This window comes from Primulina eburnea, chromosome 11 (assembly GCF_022965805.1).
Source record: "Primulina eburnea isolate SZY01 chromosome 11, ASM2296580v1, whole genome shotgun sequence".
Lineage (NCBI taxonomy): Eukaryota > Viridiplantae > Streptophyta > Magnoliopsida > Lamiales > Gesneriaceae > Primulina > Primulina eburnea.
The window spans coordinates 41915733-41936012 of record NC_133111.1 but is presented as its reverse complement, the minus strand read 5'-3'; the positions used below and the strand labels follow the sequence as shown (position 1 = coordinate 41936012).

At 31.7% G+C, this 20280-nt stretch overlaps 4 protein-coding genes across 4 annotated transcripts; 2 read left to right on the top strand and 2 right to left on the bottom strand.

Moving 5' to 3' along the window:
* Window positions 1–6152: 6152 nt before the first annotated feature.
* On the top strand, window positions 6153–6671 carry LOC140805647 (basic leucine zipper 43-like). The gene has a single exon (XM_073161906.1). It carries the CDS (start codon window positions 6153–6155, stop codon window positions 6669–6671), a length of 519 nt encoding a protein of 172 aa, XP_073018007.1.
* A 1937-nt stretch (window positions 6672–8608) lies between these two features.
* LOC140806216 (probable galacturonosyltransferase 9) lies at window positions 8609–11702 on the top strand. The gene is made up of 3 exons (XM_073162739.1): window positions 8609–8953; window positions 9805–11043; window positions 11156–11702. Exons 1-3 carry the CDS (start codon window positions 8795–8797, stop codon window positions 11429–11431), a joined length of 1674 nt encoding a protein of 557 aa, XP_073018840.1. The 5' UTR covers window positions 8609–8794; the 3' UTR covers window positions 11432–11702.
* Window positions 11703–13587: 1885 nt separating this feature from the next.
* On the bottom strand, window positions 13588–13908 carry LOC140805646 (protein GLUTAMINE DUMPER 6-like). The gene has a single exon (XM_073161905.1). The coding sequence runs from the start codon at window positions 13906–13908 to the stop codon at window positions 13588–13590; it is 321 nt and encodes a 106-aa protein (XP_073018006.1).
* Window positions 13909–19250: 5342 nt separating this feature from the next.
* Window positions 19251–19568, bottom strand: LOC140805645 (protein GLUTAMINE DUMPER 5-like). Its single transcript, XM_073161904.1, has one exon. The coding sequence runs from the start codon at window positions 19566–19568 to the stop codon at window positions 19251–19253; it is 318 nt and encodes a 105-aa protein (XP_073018005.1).
* Between the last annotated feature and the right edge of the window lie 712 nt (window positions 19569–20280).

Sequence of the window (20280 nt, the reverse complement as noted above, 5' to 3'; positions counted from 1 at the left end):
CTCGTGTGAGAGGTCTCACAGGTCGGTAGTTCTGAACATCGAATTGTAGTACCGAGTATCCAGGGGCGGAGTCAAAGGCTCTTATAAGCTCGGGTGGCCCAATTTTTTTAAAAAAATTATATGTAAATTTTATATAATTTTGGAATAATATAATATTACCACGGATAGATCAATTTAATATATTAAAAAATTATAGAGTTTAAAATTTTAGCTCGGACGGAACTATATTTCTGATTCCGCCACCGTGAGTATCAACTCTTGAATGGTAGCTAGGCTACGAGCAGGTGGAAGAGTCAAATCCCAGTTTCTTAATTCAGAACACTCTTGAGCCATATAAACTAAAACCTCGATTGAGATAAATAGAAGTTGGATCTTACTAAAACTCAGTTGATTGGAGATGTCTCTTTTTTTTTTTAATTACTAACTAAAATTTATACCATGTGAAACATGCAATTTTCTTGAAATACATCCGTCTTTTCAACGAGTATTTTAAGATTCACGGATAACAATTTCCTAAGAGAGTTGATTTCTCGAATTTCTGTGAGATGGGTCGATCCAATCCATATTTGGAGTGAAAACTTATAATTTTGGCATGAATTAGGTCAATTAAGAGATCTGTCTCGCGAAATTAATCAGTAAAACATTCTCAAAAAAGATTTTGGGTTTCAAAAATAGAACGAGTTAAAGTTGCTTCAGATAGACAGAGTAAAAACTAACCAAAGAAGCGAGCTTAAATTCAGGAAGATTCAATAGTAAGGGAGCTTCTCGTAAGGTAGTCGAAATGAACAGACTTGACTTTTAGGCATTAATCTAACAATAGTAAGGGAGCTTCTCGTAAGGGACCAATTTTCCGTCTCAAAAGAGAGTTTGGGACATAATATTTCATCTAAAAAATTTGTTGCCGAACGCCGTCGTTACAAAAAATAAATAAATAAAAAAATTGGAGATTTGTAACCGAATTAGAGACCGACAAAAATTACGATCTCTAATTTGAGACTGAAATTAGTAATTGGCAAAAACTTGTGTGAGACGGTCTCACGGGTCATATTTGTGAGACGGATCTCTTATTTGGGTCACCCATGAAAAAGTATCACTTTTTATGCTAAGAGTATTACTTTTTATTGTGAATATGGGTAGGGTTGACCCGTCTCACGGATTATGATCCGTGAGACGGTCTCGCATGAGACTCACTCTTAGTAATTTCGGTCGCCTCTAAAATAAGACTGGAATATGAAATTGGTCTTTAATAAAACTTAAATATTTTAAAACTCTCCACCGGTGTCCTCTTGCTCCAGTCATATCTCAAAACCTAAAAACCTTACGCTTTCAACTCTTCCAACACCATCGGCGCTTGTCAGTCGCCTACTGTCGCCGCCAACTACAAGGGTGTCTTCTATAGCTCCACCATTTTGACAATTAGCGACCAAAGTTATTGATAGCAATTAAACCGATCGTTAATTGATCTCTATTTTGCTGTAGAGACCAAATAAAGACCAATTTTATTTTTCTTGTACACCTTGTCTCAGATATTGAAATGGAAATATTCCGTTTCAATATTTTCTCATTTATTTAAAATTCAAGCCATGTTTTCTATTCAAGTAATCCAACTTTTCCGACAGAGATATAATCTTTTACAATCAAAAGATAAGACCACATAGATAATACAAAACAAAGAAGAATATTACAGTTATCAAGCTCCCACCAAATCATCAAATACTGCACCGTTTATTTTGTAGCAGTTGCTCTTAAAATCAGGCCATATGTTTAAAATTAGAGTGAGTCTTATGTGAGATCTGTGAGACGGTTCAACCCTATCTATATTCACAATAAAAAGTAATACTTTTAGCATAAAAAGTAATATTTTTTCATGGGTGACCTAAATAAGAGATACGTCTCACAAATACGACCCGTGAGACCGTTTCACACAAGTTTTTGTCTTAAAATTATGACGAGAAAATTGTATTAAAACATGTTAGATATAATTAATTAATATATTAAAAAAATCGAAGAGGCAGCAACTAAAGGAAATAATACATATTCTCTGGCATCTGTAATTTTCGTCTATTTTTTTTTTTGAAAATATATTTAAATTAATATTATATATATTAAGAGTGTCTACTTTTTTATTAGACCAATTTTTTTTCCCAACTTATAGTTTTCTATAGTTTATTTTTTAGATTAAGAGTGGTATTATTATTTTATAATTAGATCGTCAGGTGTTAATTAATTAGGCAAAAACTTGTGTGAGACAATCTTACGGGTCGTATTTGTGAGACGGATATCTTATTTGGGTTATCCATGGAAAAATATTATTTTTTATGCTAAGAGTATTACTTTTTATTGTGAATATGGATAGAGTTGACCCGTCTCACATATTAGAATCCGTGAGACGGTCTCACATATCAGAATCCGTGAGACGGTCTCACATGAGACCCAATCAATTAATTATATACATACATATATATATATATATATATATATATATATATACACACACACACACACACACTTAAATAACTCAGTTGTTTCTTGTTCTTAACAAGAAGGAAACAATCATGAAAATTGGAGATCATATCAAAAGCACAGATAAGTACTACTTGTTTGTTAAAAAATTCCTTACAATTATGAAAACGTATGTATTAACAAAATTAGGTCTCATAACACAACCTTCCATTGTTTATAATATTAGCATGATTAATATTAAATCACATTCATTGTACTTATCCCGCTTTTAACATCTTTCCCATTACATATCGACCATTAATTAAACACCAATTAAACATTATCACTTTTTCGGACAATACAAAAATTCTTGTGAGATGATCTCATTAGTCAATTTCGTGATACAGGCGATTGATGAAAAAATATTATTTGTAATGCTAAAAATTTCATTTTCGTTTAAGTATGAATCGAGTTGACTCATCTAACATAAAAAAATATGTGAGACTGTCTTACGGGAAACTTAGTTTTAGAAGAATGGATAGGAACTATCGTTAACTTTCATTTAGCCATTTAGGTATAATATATCTACATATATATAAATCATTAATGTTCTTAGACATCCCTTTCTATCATGTAAAGTTGCACTCATGACTCTCTGATTTCAAACAACAGAATGAAATAAAACAAATGACACTTAGCACGAAAAGATATAAAACCCCTTTGTAAAAAGATAGTGGACTCATAAAATACTACATTTTTTTAAATATAAGGGATACCATTTTGACAAAAACTTATGTGAGACGGTCTCATGAGTCGTATTTGTGAGATAAATATATTATTTGGGTCATCTATGAAAAAATATTACTTTTTATGTTAATAGTATTACTTTTTATTATGAATATTAGTAGGGTTGACACGTCTCACAGATTAAGATCCGTGAGACGGTCTTACATGAGACTCGCTCTACCATTTTTATAAATGTGTTGATTTTTAAATACACAAAATTTAAAAGATAATTGTAAATTGAGTTCATTTTTACAGAGGTATTAGATGCAGTTCGTCCGAAATAAAACAAATAAAAAAAAGTAAACTTAATTATATTTTTTTATTTTTTTAAAATTATTAATTTAGTAACATCTTTGGATAAGACAATGAAAAAATTACTTGAGTGAATAGCAAAGAAAATCATTAATTAAATATTTAAAACATGAGATATATGTTTCGTACAAAAAATTATTTTTTTATATAAAAAACTAAATTAAAACTAAAATTTTTAATTTTTGAAATGGAAATGAGAGAAAATAAGATCAAAGGAGAAATATTATTTTTGAAAATGATTAAGGAGTGTTTTTCAAATTATAAAACCATTAAAACCTACCAAAAAGTGAAGAAATTATTACTTCGGGTGACCATTATTGTTTGATTGACTTTTCACCCCATAGCATTTTCTTGCTAAGGCTTTTTCTTCCACAATAAACATTTTCTTTTCCAATTGTCATTCATGTTCCACCCATTACAAAAATATTCCTATGATGTAATAAAATTTTCCTTGCGAAAAGATTATCCTCGAAAACGAGTTAGACAAAAACTTATATGAAACGGTTTTACGAGTCGTATTTGTGAGACGGATCTCTTATTTAGGTCATCAATGAAAAATATTACTTTTTATATTAAGTGTATTAATTTTTATTGTGAATATCGATAGGGTTGATCTGTCTTACAGATAAAAATTCTTGAGACCGTCTCACATGAGACTTATTTAACAATTAAATAATATGATCTGATATAAACTTCAATAATAACCAATGAATTAAAATAATGTTTTCCCAGTGATTCCATAAAAATCAACCATGAAATGCTATTATATCTAATTTTTGGTTCTAATATAGAAAGACGATTCAGTAAAAAATATATTAAAAGAATTTGTTTTTTTCCCCCAGTTTTTTATCAGTTCTGGTTGCAAGTATGTTTGACTTTTTAAACGAAGTCAAATATTAAAATTTGCAAGGTTTTCTACTCAAAAAACATTGCAAATTTTCATGTGTACATTAATGAAAAAATGCAATTTTTTTTTTTGCATTCACTGATCTTGTATTTAATGTAATTAATTCGAAAAGTAAATGTCAAATACATAAAATATAAAAAAACACACAAAAACTCTCCAGTCTTCGATTTTTATTTTGTTCAGTCCCTGGGTACTTTTTTAGTATCACATTTCCACATGAAGTATACCACATTTCCACATGAAGTGTACCACATTTTGTATGACATAGTACCACAATTTTATAGGTAGAGAGTAAACCCAAAGAATTTTTTGATTGTGGAATTTTCATCAACTTCCCCATAATCAAACTATACAGAGAGTCAAGACTTTTTCGATATTCGAAATATTAAACTTCTTATATGTCATTCCTATTTTATATAAGTAATTTTGTTCAACAAGAGTAAACACGCTTAGAGTCATAATTTTTTTTAATTGAGAGGATATTTCCTTTGATTAAATAGAATAATATTTTTAGATACAAAATATTTCCTTCGAAAATAACTTTTACTATATTTTAATGTTTTAAATTATATTAAAATATATGCATCGAATACAATAAGACCTAATGGTGTTGTCCGTAGTATTATAATCTCGGTGTTAATTTAAAAAATAGAAAACAAAATATATTCAATAATATATATTCCACTGCTGGCATAGATGAGCTAACTCGCGTTGCGTAGATCCCTCGTCATAATATGTTTTTTCTTTTCATACAATATATATAATTGAAAGCAAATTTTCTAAATTTTTAACGAGAGAATAACATTTTTAGTTCTGATTCTTATAAAAAATTCTATTTTTCGTATTATTATCAGTCAATTCACGATTTTAATAATTAACTTATACTTTTTCTCTTCAATTTATTCATTTTCCATCGAAATGCTTACGTGAAATTGAACACGTCAATGATATCCATGATATCAAGATCGTGAATTAATACTTGATAAGGTTGGTGTGCCTTGCTATATAGCTAGGGTCCCTGGTTAACTTCTAAAGTGTCTTCTTATGGTCTACCACGAGATGAATCATGTAGACGAGTCCTATAGAGTGTTCAACCTTCGGTAGGTTCGGGATGGGAGTGCGTAAGCACTAGCAGCACGGTGTCGTGGAAGCCCTCGAGAGGATCTCGGGTCTAGTCCCTAAAAGAGGAAGCTCGATTAATCATCGAACCATGCTATGCGAAGAAAACATAAAATCAAAAAAATTATTTTCTCATTTAATTTTTTTTTTAAACATTTACTAAGTTCAAATATTGCTCCACGGCATAAAATAAAATATTCTGACTAAAATATTATCATGCTTGCTTTCTTTACCATTTTTCTACCTAATTGAATTTCAATATTAGTTTTATTTTTTTTAGAAATTTTAGTTTTTTCGTGTAACGTTAATGTGATACTAACATGACACTGACGTATTTAATATCACGAGAAAAGACCAATAAACAGCCTAAGCCAATTTCACTTAAATACTTTGGAGTAATGAATTCTTATTTTGGATTATCCTCTGCGTAAGTATCCTGGATTAAACATGGGGCAAAAAGTTTCTCCATTTTCATCATACTATAAATTCACATCTTCAACCAAAGCTTCACTTCGTCTTCAACCTCCAATTTCTCCTCCATTCAATCCAGATAATCTCAACACATATTCCACCGAATCCAAAAGCAATGCAGTCCAGAGAATTTTCAGAGCTCCGCTACCCCCTCGTCCCACAACAACCGTCTCAGTTTCCGCCCCAATTCCCCCTCCCCGGCATCAACCCACCGGCCTACCACCACTTCAACTCGCCGTATCCAAATCATAACTTAATGCAAGAACTCAGCCCCCAACCACTCACGTGTAGTTTCAGCAGCAACTCGACCTCCGACGAAGCCGATGAGCAGCAGCTGAGCATAATCAACGAGAGGAAGCAGAGAAGGATGATCTCTAACAGGGAGTCCGCTCGCAGGTCGCGTATGCGCAAGCAGAAGCAGTTGGACGAGCTTTGGTCACAGGTCGTCTGGTTGAGGAATGAGAACAGCCAGCTCATGGATAGATTTAACGACTTCTCGGACCGCCATGATCGAGTGGTGCAGGAGAATTCGCAGCTCAAAGAGGAGGCTTCGGAGCTTCGTCAGATGATCGTTCACATGCAGCTGAACAGCCCTTTTGAAGGATTTAGGAGCTTGACGATGAGCGATCCTTGAAATGATTTCGCTTTATGAATGAATAAGGAGTGTACGTCTGCAATCTAAATAAAAGTGATTTTTTTAATGTTTTTGAAAATTTTCAAATGAAATTCAAATGAAAAGTGAAGAATCACTTTTATTCAGATGTTGCAAACGATCTTCCCTAAGTGTTCAGATTAAAAGTTCTCCAGAATTCAATTTCTTGGTTATTTTTCTTTTTTCTTTCGTTGTGGTACTATATGATCATATCAAATGGACTACTTTTCAAATCGTTAGTTGTGTCCAAAGTAATGAGTTGTATAAATTTTGGAAATGGAAATCTGTTATCTCCGAGCATTTTTTTGCTTCAGAATATAATATATCTGTCTTACAAAATTAACTTACGATAACTTCAATGTTATATGTGGATGAAATATGAACGACAAAATATTGAGTGTAAATAATGTTCATCCATTCAATATACAAAATTCATATGTGTACATATATTATTATTTTCAATGAATATACTGTCCAGAATATCTTTGTCATATTATGATGCTATGAATCAAATATTTGTTAATATTGATTTTGCTTTTTACAAAAAATTTCTAAGTTAATGATGATCTGTTTATCCTTTTATTAGTTTGTTTATCGATCATTAAATCGTTTATTATATGAATACTGAAAAGATTAATTTTATGTTTCTAATGTTATTTGTCTAATTTATCCAGAATATTAGAGTAAGTTTTTTTTCATAAAATGAAATGTAAACAAGCATAAGAGTAATTTTATTTACAAAACTAAGGTATATCACATAATTTGGACTGCAAACAACATAATATTTTGACATATATACTAAACTATGCTTTTACTTAGTCTTTTGCTAAAGTAATCTCTTCATGTGTTCTTTTGATTCTTTATAAGACAGACATAATATGGTCTAAATCGAGAAATAAAAAATCAAAAATTGAACTGAATTGTAATGCTATAAAACTGAATCAGACCGTTATAAAATGATTTATTTATCGAACTAAGTATTTCAAAAATGGTAAACCGAAAAACTGAACCGTAATTACATAAAACCGATTCAGATCCGCGTTTGCCTAACTACTAGTTTTTTGTACTTCAAATGTTCCAAATAAGAAAATCAAGTAGCGGTATATGAGATCCTACCTATGTGGGCACTACCCTCGGTTCATTTCAACGAGTAAGATCTTGCCACACATACAATTTCAAAAAAAAAGTGGGTCATATATATGTATGTGCAAATCTTGGTCATCCATCATATCATGGGAACAATGTCCATATGAGTGTGATGAAATAAACCTCAGGTAGCCCTAATAAACACAAACATTTATGCTAATTAAAGATGTCTTAATACGAGGGACAAGTGTTCACTTGGGAAGAAGGAAATGCAGTTTTTTGAAAGGCTTTAGTGTGTATGTGTGTGGTTTTTTCAAATAGTCATCTTCTTTGAATTTCAACATATATATATATATATATATATAATTGTTGTGAAAAAGTAAAAATTTATGGTAAAAAATAAAAATCTTAAACTCTCAAAATTTACCAAAATACACACTTTATAATATTTTTCTCTCTACTCAATTGTGATTTTCTTCACAAATGAGAGATCTATTTATAGGAAATCTTTACAAATAATCCAAAAATAAAATACATCATTACCTACATCATCACTCACTAATTTTCAATATTTACAACTCTTATTTTCAACATTCAAATATTCAATATTCAAATATTCAATACACATATTTTAAATATTATTTTTCAACAAGAATGACTATATTTAAAATCATGAGATAATTTTCTTTAAATAAAAAGAGAGAGTGAGAGAGAGATGAAATATGGGTCTAAATAAAAATCAGGAAAGCATGTGGCCTTATTGTCAATTCATAAGAAATAGTGGACCATATTGTAAATATCAAATTATTTATTTAAATAAACCCACCGACGCCGATGCGGCTCGGGTCGAACCGGCTACTGGTCCTCCTGTTCTTCTTCTTCACACTGTCAGATCTCAATTCCAGATTTTTCACACACAAAAAACCTCTCACGTATCTACAGCCCTATCATCATACGACGTTTTATATTATCCACTCGAAGAAGGAGAGAATTGAGTAATCTGTGGTTGGACGATCGTGATGGCGGTTGTGGTCCGCGGCGTTCGGGTTGGATCTGGCGGTGGATCCGGAATTCGAAGCTTTTTCAGCTACCGGATCTTTGTTTCCGCCATGTTTACGCTCCTGTTCCTCGCCACTCTCTCCGTGCTGTTCACATCTCATCCCTCCCACGAAGAAGCCGTAAGTGCTAGCCTTTAGCTCGCACTTTGTGTATTTTATCTCTAGCTGTGTCTACATTTGCACCGTTGTTGCATTTTCGTGATTGATTTACCTTTTGCTTGGTTCAATTGATGTTGACAAGGAAACGGTGCGTTTGTTTTATTAAATGCAGTAGTTGATAAGCATCCCGTTAGACTCCCCTGTGTTTGTTTACTTCAAAATTTATGATAGTATTTGCGAGAATGTGAATTTATTTGTGCCGATTGGGGAGATTTGAGTTTGGTTTTTCTTGATAATCATTATTTATGCATAGTTGAATGATAACTATATAATTTTGTACATTAGAAAGTTTTGGGAAATATGTGAAATATTGGTTGCTCGACTTGTGGTAGTGAATGCAGCAATTTATTTTCTACTCGATGAATTTGGATTATTATCCCCATGAAATTATGCAGTGCCGTGTATTTAGCTTTGTTTAGGATCACCGAGACTACTTCACTAGTTTGCGGCGACTTGAAAATTGGTACTGTTCTTGGGTTAATAATGTGGAAGATTGTGAAAATGGAATAAAGATAAATATATTCATTGATACCAATCACTTTGTTGTCAACAAAAAAAATTCAATAATACTTGTCCTCCACAAGAAATCTAGATCCAAATTCTTTGCAGTTAGTGCACCATAGGGTATGAAATAAATTCCTAAACTATTCAAAATCTTGCATGCTTTTCTCCTCTGTGCTTTTATTTAAAATCAGATAAAGTGACGTTTTATTCTTACGTGTTTAATACACCAAAAAAATCCAAGGGCCAAACATAGTGTTTTATTTTTGTCCTTGGTGTACCTAAAAGCATGTGTTTTCTTCTATAAACAGATTATGGAGACAACAGGAAATGCATATGTAAAACGAACTTTTCTAGCATGGCAGTCTGATCCACTGAAGACAAGGCTGGATTTGATACAAAATCAAGCAAATAATCATGTTGCATTGGTGAATGCATATGCTGCTTATGCTAGGAAGTTAAAACTTGAGATATCTAAGCAGCTTAAGATGTTTGATGATTTAGCTAATAATTTCTTGGAACTTCAATTGAATCCAAAGTATGTCACGGCATTGTTCGAATCCTATGGGCCAATTGATGAGGATATTTTGAGGCAATTTGAGAAGGAGGTTAAAGATAGAGTTAAGGTAGCTAGGTTAATGATTGTTGAGTCAAAGGAGTCATATGACAATCAGTTAAAAATTCAGAAATTGAAAGATACAATATTTGCTGTCAAGGAGTTGCTGGTGAAGGCCAAGAAAAATGGGGCTTTTACTAGCTTGGTTTCTGCAAAATCGACTCCCAAGAGTTTACATTGTCTTGCCATGCGGCTTGTGGAGGAGAGAATTTCACATCCTGAGAAGTACAAGGATGAAGAGCCCAAGCCTGAGTTTGAAGACCCGAGTTTATACCATTACGCGATTTTTTCGGATAATGTGATTGCAATATCTGTTGTGGTTAACTCTGTTGTTAAGAATGCAGATGAGCCATGGAAACATGTTTTTCATATTGTTACCGATAGGATGAATTTTGCTGCGACAAAGGTTTGGTTTAAGATGAGGCCAATTCAAGGGGGGGCCCATATTGAGATCAATGCAGTGGACACTTTTGAGTTCTTAACACCCTCATATGCACCAGTACTCAGACAACTTGAATCCACAAATCTGCAGAAGTTCTACTTCGAAACCAGGGCAGAGAATACCACTAAAGATATGAGCAGCATGAAGTATAGAAACCCAAAGTATTTATCAATGCTCAATCATCTACGGTTCTACTTGCCTGAACTTTATCCAAAACTGCATAAGATTCTTTTTCTGGATGATGACGTCGTAGTTCAGAAGGATTTGACTACTTTATGGAAAATTGATATGGATGGAAAGGTGAACGGTGCAGTTGAGACATGCTTTGGTTCTTTCCGACGCTTTTCTGAATATTTGAACTTTTCTCATCCTCTGATCAAGGAGAAGTTTAATCCCAGGGCTTGTGCCTGGGCATTTGGCATGAACATGTTTGACCTAGATGCTTGGCGTCGAGAGAAATGCACCGATGAATACCATTATTGGCAAAATTTGGTAAGCTGTATATTTAGTTTTTTATCCTTGCTTGTTTTTCGAAAATTTTTATGTGTTGTTCTTCATTTTCAAACACACTTGCTGATTTTTTTATTGATTGATGAATAATCAGAATGACGACCTTGCATTATGGAAATTGGGAACATTACCTGTAGGGCTTCTAACTTTTTACTCTACTACCAAATCATTCGATAAAGCATGGCACGTCCTGGGTCTTGGGATCAATCCGAGTATAAGTATGGATGAAATCAACAAAGCTGCGGTAATTCATTTCAGTGGAGACATGAAGCCTTGGCTGGACATTGCCATGAACCATTACAAACATCTGTGGACAAAGTATGTCGATAATGAAATGGAATTCCTTCAGATGTGCAATTTTGGAATGTAAAGAAGCATTCCCACTTCAACTCGACTGAATAAATTCCAGCCTTTTTTAAATGTTCATCACAAGTTGTAACTTTCAAAGAAAAGGTTTTAGGTATTAATTTCTCCTACATTTTTGTTCCACGTAGTTACCATTTTGTGCAGTTGTTATGTGATGGCCTGAAGCCAAGATTGATAGTGGGTTTATGCTCTGAAGCACATTCGTTGTACAAGATAGTTTATATACCATCTAAAACAATTAATATCTATATAATATGTTCAGTTGTGTGAAGCAAGCAATGGCTCAAAGTGTTCTTCAACGATACAATTTTTTTTTTGTTTCTTGTTATGTGTGCTAGTTTAAAAATGATTTTTCCCCTGGAAAATATGAGAATATTTTGTATCTACCCAAGTCAGTTGTATCAATGACTGCTGGCATCCTTTTCCCTAACCTTTGATGTTAGAAATGACATGCTTAGAGACTATAGCCTAAGGTTGTTGGAGGAGTTCAGCAATGGCCGGCCTCCGTTGAAGCTTATGTTTTCTGTTTGTAAAGTAAAAGTGGAATATGCCGTGCGTGGATTAGTACTAAATACAAGACAAAGTGTTGATAAGAATGATGATTATTCTTGGTGCGAAAACTTGATCCGTTGCTTTTGCAAGTCCTTTCCGCGGCGTATTCCATATTTTATTGATTATGAATATTCTCCTATTTGTGTAACCACAGAAGCTTATGTGCTTGGTCGTTTCGAGAGAGAGGATGTAAGATTGCTTTTCTCGGCTTATAAATGGAACTTGTTTAAAGTGAGAGGATTGAGAACCGAGCTATTCGCTGCTCCTACCAATAATTTCCTCTGTTTTATATGTGATTTATTATATTTCGTTTATATATATAATGTTTAGTGTATGTACTGTTTAATCCAGTAATTCATGACTTGTTTAAGCAAAATGTAGAAAATTTGATGGAGCAAAGCATATCGTCCCGCGGTGATGAGTGCCATCCAAGAATGTGCCGCCGCCGCACCGCAGAACCAAATGCGACCCGGAATATCCAATAAGAGATTCGTTTGTCCGCCATAAAAAGCAAAAAATGGCCAACAAGTAAAGGAACTAAAGAGTATAATGATACCACAGTTGTCTCCCACTAATCAGTACAGTGTATGAAACGAAGTAAAGAAATAGCAAAATCCAATTTTATAATGAAACAAAATTCTCCTACGCCATCATTAAATGTTTGCGTACTCTAGCCGCCGCATCCGCCTCTCTCTTCACACGAATTTTTTTTAAAAAAAACAAGGCCTTTCAATTTAAATAAATATAATTTATTATGTAATATCAAATATTTTTCTTAAGTGTTGCATCATGTTTGTTATCATCTTTTTTATAAAATTTGATTTATATTTAAATAAAAGTATAATAAATTCGTAAGAATTAATGAAGAGATATATTGTAATTTGAATGATTATTATATATTGTAATTCATATTGATTATATTTAAATGTTGACAAAAACTTGTGTGAGACGGTCTCACGGGTCGTATTCGTGAGACGGATATCTTATTTGGGTCATCCATGAAAAAATATTATTTTTTATGCTAAGAGTACCACTTTTTATTATGAATATGGGTAGGGTTGACCCGTCTCACAGATTAAGATCCGTGAGACGGTCTCACATGAGATCCACTCTTAAATGTTTTAGGTAAACATAAATTACATAAAATTATTCTTTTTTTTAATTGTTTGAGGTGGAAATTAAGTTCTAGCATCTTTCTCACCAAGTTTTTTTTATTTTTAAAAAATCGTTATCGTTTTTGATGTTAACTTGGACAAATATTTACCAATTAAAGTTCACTCGGTCGGAATTTTTTTTTGTTGAAGTAAGAAACTAATGGAACTATGACTTGGATGCAATTAACATTTAATATAAATGTCAAATTTCCGATTTAGATTGAATAATTTGTAGTACAGTTGTTTTGTAAAGAAAAAAGAAAGAAAGTTTCACCAGATCAAAATTTTCTTGATATAACCAACACAAAATCTACTAAACTACAAGCTCTTTAAATCCATTTACATTCCCTGATAAACTCTATGGAAATCGGGAAAAATACCAAAAACCCATAATTGTTTAATCAAGAAACTCCTATATGATCTAACACCACAAAATTTCTGCCAAAAATCTTGATCAAGGCAGCTGTTTGGCGCTGAAAGAAGAAGGGACAGGAACTGCGAGTCGGGTTGGATTATCATCTCCGGCCATGATCACGACAATCTTTGGCGTGTTATCCCCGGCAGTGACGGCGGTGGGTAGCTGAGTGGCCTTGTCTCCTCCATGATCGGTGGAGCGGGAAGAGGATTTCCGGTAGGAACATGCTAAGATGATCAAGGCTGTAGCGATCAACAGAAGCATTAAGCCTAAGCCGCCGAATAAGTAAGGCAATGGAGAATTCCAGTTCAAGAATCCAGAAGGATTATTGTGTGCATCTGCTGTTGGTGTTGGCCTCATATCTCCCACCTTTTCTGTGTGTGATTTTACGTGTTTTTCTTCTTTCTTGTATCAATTGAGAGGAAATGAATATGATTGTGTGTAATTTATAGTGGTGAAAGATGATGGGATTTGCTTTGCTCTGAAATTACTATTATGTCCTGTTTGTGATTTATACATACATACACGTATACTCATCCTTTAAATCAAGGGCAAAAACTGGTTTGAAACAATTTTACGGGTCGTATTTTGTGAGACAGATCTCTTATTTGGGTCATCCATGAAAAGTATTACTTTTTATGCTAAGAGTATTATTTTTAATTGTGAATATCGGTAGGATTGACCTGTCACATAGATTAAGATCCGTAAGACGGTCTCACATAAGACCCACTCCTAATCAAGACAATATTTTTAACTATTTTGATTACTTTTATTCTTTTGGGTTAATTACTTGTATACTTTTTTCCCATATAAGTTATAAAAGACATTTGGGACACTCAAATATCATCAATTACCGCACGTTTCACATAAGAGATGTCTTGAAGTTATTTAGATCTAACAAAGATCCTCGAAACAACGTCCAATGCCACATAATCAGCTTTTCTCGATAAAAAAATATTAATTTTTATATCAAAAATATTATTATTTATGATAATTATAGACCGGATATACTCGTCTCATCATTATAAATTTGTGGGACAGTCTCAAAAAATACTTACACACCAAACAGTCGACAAATGTTTAGCTCATTTTTTTCTCAAGCCTTACTGGCGAGAAAATTCTCTTGATATCAATTCAGCGTAGTTTTAAATCATAATTTGGGTCATAATCAAATCACCGGTGAATAATATTCAATTTGTAATGGTAATGATATAATAGTTGTTTTTTTTGGTTGGGAGAGCGATCAAAATATAACGTTTGAATAATTATATGATTTAAAATGGTTGAGTTGAACTATTATCATAAGCCATAAATTTTGGTAAAACGAAAAACGTTTGATCCTACAATCAATATTAAAGTCAATGTCATGTGTTCAATACTTATTAATTACAAAGAATGTCATTATTGATATCCAATAATTATACTAATTAAAAAAATTAAACGTTGACAACTATATAATTTTAAATAATTAAAATAATACATTACAATAACGATAATTTTTGATAAAACAATAAATATCCGATTACGATCATTTTAAGTAAATGACATGACATGTAGTAGGTCATTGGATGTTTCAAGAATGTTTTAGTAAAATAAATGATATTGCCAAACCTAACTCTAACTATAGCATTAATTAATTTGACTTTGGTTCACTTCACTTTTTCTTATTGTTAACTTGATTCAATTAATTCAGTATCTAAAATTTTTGAAACCTTTTGAATGATTAGTTAATTAAGTATGTGAGGATCGTCAAATCAACATGAAATATTACTTAAATATAAATATGAGCATGATTGACTCATCTTACGAATAAAAACATATGATATTGTCTCAAAAAGGATAGATGAAATCCTACATATGTAGGCACTACCCTCACTTCATTTCAACGGGTAAGATCTTATCACACATACAATTTAAAAAAAAAGTGAATCCTATATGCATATGCATGGACAAATCTTGACAATTCATCCTATCGTGGGAGTAATGCCTACGTGAGTAAGATGAAATAAACCCTCGAAAAGACCTATTGTTGACCAATTTGCCACAATTTAATGCAGGGAATTACACTTTTTAATTTCTGGCCTGCGGTCTCTTTAAGCCAACCTTAAATAAATTCACACTACTTAACCAATCATACTTCTTACCTTTATCATTGGCTACAACAAATTACACAGCCGAGGCGCCACATATTTAATCCAATAAGATCATAATTTTTTTTCCAAAAAAATTAAATGAAATATTTAAAGTTAAGAATATCTTATTGAAATTTTAAAAGTAAGGATATCTTATTGAAATTTCCAAACAATACTGTCAATAGATTGGGCATAAACGATCGTTATTTTAAAACTGTTTTTTTTTTTAAATATTTATTTAACCGTGAAATTGCAATCTCGATCATTTTAATTCTCTATAAAATGGTTATATTATAATTTAAATCGCTTCTTATCGAAATTTTTGAAACAAATTGACAGCACTTATCAAATACCGTTGGCTCATATATGGAAAATATGAACACTGGTTTTGAACATTTTGGAATGAGTAGGTCTCATGTGATACCGTCACGGATCTTAATCTGTGAGACGGGTCAACCCTACCCATATTCACAATAAAAAGTAATACTCTAGCATAAAAAGTAATACTTTTTCATGGATGACCCAAATAAGAGATCCGTCTCACAAATATGACCCGTAAAACCGTCTCACACAAGTTTTTGCATCTTGGAGTTAATGATATCTTGACCCCTTTTATTTGCGATCCTCCACTAAAAAAGAATTTAACTTTTTACTCCATTATATATATATATATATATATATATATATATATATATATATATATATATACACGAATCTTAATCTATGAGACATGTCAACCCTATCGATATTCAATATAACAAGTAATACTCTTAGCATAAAAAAGTAATATTTTTTCATGGATGACCCAAATAAGAGATTCGTCTCACAAAATACGACACGTGATATCATCTCACACCAATTTATATATATTATAATCTGTTATACAATGTATATATATATTTACTCCATTATATTAGAAAGACGTCACGATTTATCTTTATTCTAGTTCAGACTTAGAATAAACATATTGTATAGCACATTAGAAAAACGTCACAAAATTATTTTATATTTTTTGGTTTTTATAGTTTTGAGGGTATGATAATTGCTCATGTTAGGAGAGTAATCGAAATGTGATGTTTGTGTTTAAAAAATTGAAATTTCATCTCTAGTATCAGCCATAACTTTCGTTTAAATGCCAAGTGTTTTATTTTGCGTTAGTTTTTGACTTGAGAATAGTTTTTTTATGTTTGAAATTTATTATAAAGTTTATAATACTTATTCTGGTTTTGTATTGTCTTTTTTCCCCTCAATGTGATGAATTTTAATTTTCTTAAAAATATAAATATAGTTTTCAAAATTTTCATTAGTTTTAATAATAAACTTATTTATTTTGTTCTTGACGTATGTTCATTGGCCAAATTCCAAAAGGAGACTCCAAGTCAATTACTATCAACTTCCATGAAGATCCCGAGAAAGAAAGAAAGAAAGTGGTAGAACACTAAATCAACAATAATTATTAACAAATATATTTATAAATAGTAGATTTATTGTGATACAGTTTCAAATATATTTATCTGTGAAATGAACGAATTATGCTCATATTTACAATGATTATAAGTCATACATTTTCATATTAACTCAAATAAAATATATGTCTCACAAAATCGATATATAAGAATGTCTTACAAAATTTTTTTTTGTGATTTATATATAGTAATTAATGTGTGTGCGCGCGTGTGCGTGTCTTCCACTAGAGAAATTGATGAGAAACTTGAATCTTCCTTTAGACTAATTTGCGACAATTTATTGCAACGCAATACGACTTTTACTTACTTGTCTCTTTTCATTAAACCAGCCTTTGACAAAATTTCAAATCGTTATCCAATCAATATCTTTTACCCTTTATTTAGAGGTTTTGACAAAATTACATGATCGAGACGCCACATATTTCATCTATCTAACCATTTACAATTAGGGAGGAAATCAAATTTAATTTTTCCATCTATCTCATTGGACTGATCCAATTATTGATTTCTTTAAGAGAGATATCTCCTTGGAAAATTATCGAGAAATCAAAGTTTGGGATAACATATGATTTAAAATATTTGAACTGCTATGATTCGATCAAACATGGATATAATTAAAGTGATAAGTGCCTACTTTTAAAATTGATATCAAAACGAAGATCATGCATTTGATTTTCATTAATCATAATTTGAAGTAAGGTATGTTTTTTTAGGAATCAACAATCACCACAGCTGAGTGATTAATCGATATTTTACGTTCATGTGATATAAAGTATAGAAGATTCAAACTGCACAATTACCTCAATTATAGTTTTTTTTAATAACAATGATTTTAGAAATACTATATAAGTTTTATGGAAATAACACACTATTTCCAAATTTACATTTTGAATACGATTTTTATATAATTGGTTTTTCAAAACAATCAAACAAACAATTTGGGAGAAAATTGAATGAATCAGCCACCAAATCACCCTAATTTTTTTTATACCCAAATTGCAAGTTTGGAACAAATTATAAATATAATAGAGTGATTTTTTCACTGAATTTTCAACTTAGCAACTTCGAACTTTATTTTAAAATAGATATTCTAAGAATATTATAATTATTTTATTCAACAATTTTAAGTAATAAAATATCAAATTATAGCTCAATATTCACACAAATTTAAGGGCATTTGAATATATAAGTTTTAAATTTAAAAATTAATTTTAGGCAACATTTTGGAATTTTTTTTTTTTTGTGAAAAAATTAAAATTGTTCTATGTTTCAATATATTATTGATAGAACTTTATAAATCTTTTTAAAGAATACGCGAGACAAAAATTTAAAATTCACCCATTTTTTTTGCTTTAAAACAATTTTTTAGGGAAAAAAATCCCTAAAAATTAAATTATATTTGATTAAAATCACTCTCTTGTTTTTATTTTTAATAATAATAAAAACACGTATATAATTAAAGCCTAGGGGAAGTGGACACTTGAAACCCATGTACGGAGTTGGACAGGGGCGGCCCATTCAGCTTTAACAAGGACTGTACCCAACATTGGTAATCCTAATGCCTCTTCATCACATGTATTCCATTTTTAATTTTTTTGTTATCTTGATTCCAATGGCTCAAGCACTACGGTTCGTTGGCTATTCTAACAGAGTCAATTATTACGTCCAATAATCTCGCTCTCAATAACTGCATTCATTGCTATCACTGTAAATTAAACTCGTAACAGTTGCTCTGATATTAATTATAGTACCGAACACTTACCGCTTCACCAAAAGTTATAATCGATGGTAACAATGCAACTCAAATCTTTTAAACAATATAAAAATTTAAACATCAGAGTTCAATCTCTCTTCCAACAGACCCAACAAGCTGATATCATCCAACAATTTTAAGTTTAGGGGTGAATTTTCGAGTGTAGCATAGCAAAAGCAGATATCATGATACAAATTGCTCATTAGTTATTTAAAATTCTCCGCGTGCCAAAATTAGCAGAAAAATAAATAAATTAACCTAACCAAACTTAATTATTGAAAGGGAATAAACACACTATATATATTATGGAGCTCTCACTTTAATATGAAGAAAAAGAAAAAAAAATTTGTGTCAAACTTCTTGCAGACTGCGTGGAGCAGCGGAGATTGGTTTGGCGAGGTGCGTAGGATTAGTTTCACCTGCCATGATCACCACCATTCTGGGATCCATTTCAGGCTGTAAAGCATGCTCCGGACTTTGCGATCTATCGTCTCGAGGTTGATCAGCCGGTGGCGGTTTTCTGTAAGAGCAAGCGAAGATGATCAAGGCCGTGGCGACAAGCCCAAGCATGAGAGCCAGAGCACCGAAAAGGTAAGGCATCGGCGATTTCCATTGTTGCAACTCGCCACCTGCTGCGGTGGCCGTGGGATGTTCTGGTATTCGTCTCATTTCTAGGTATTTTGTTTGTGTCATGGGACGAGGATGTTTGTGTATGTGTATTATTTATTTATATGGGCAAAGGTTCAGTGTATCACTGTTGCCAATACTAATTATTAATTATATATTATGATATGTCTATATAAAATATTACGATTATGAATGGTAAAATTATTTATAATCATGATGAAATATAAAATTATATATGTTTCTTTTTATAAGGTTTTTTTCCGTAAATTTTATGATATTTTCTATTCAAACTCGAATTAGATTTAATTATATTGAGATAGTTTCTTGTGCATGTTTTAAGAAGTTTACTTTCTATATGTATATATATATATAATATGATGAAAATTGTGGGAGTGACCCAAACGAATTTGATAAAAACTTGTGTGACACGGTTCCACAGGTCGTATTTTGTGAGATAGATATCTTATTTGGATCATCAATGAAAACAATATTACTTTTTATCGTGAATATCAATAAAGTTGACTCATCTCACAGATAAAGATTCGTAAGACCGTCTTACAAAAAATCTACTCAACAAACTTTACTTAAACTTGGGATTCTTTCTTTTGCTTTTTTTTTTTCCATGAAATTTTCAAGAGGATTGATTTCTTTGCAAGTCACTTCATTTGCTGAGTTTCCATATTTACCCTTCTAAATTTCACTATCATGGAAAGTTTAAATTGTTTCATCCAATTATTTTATTTGATGATTAAGA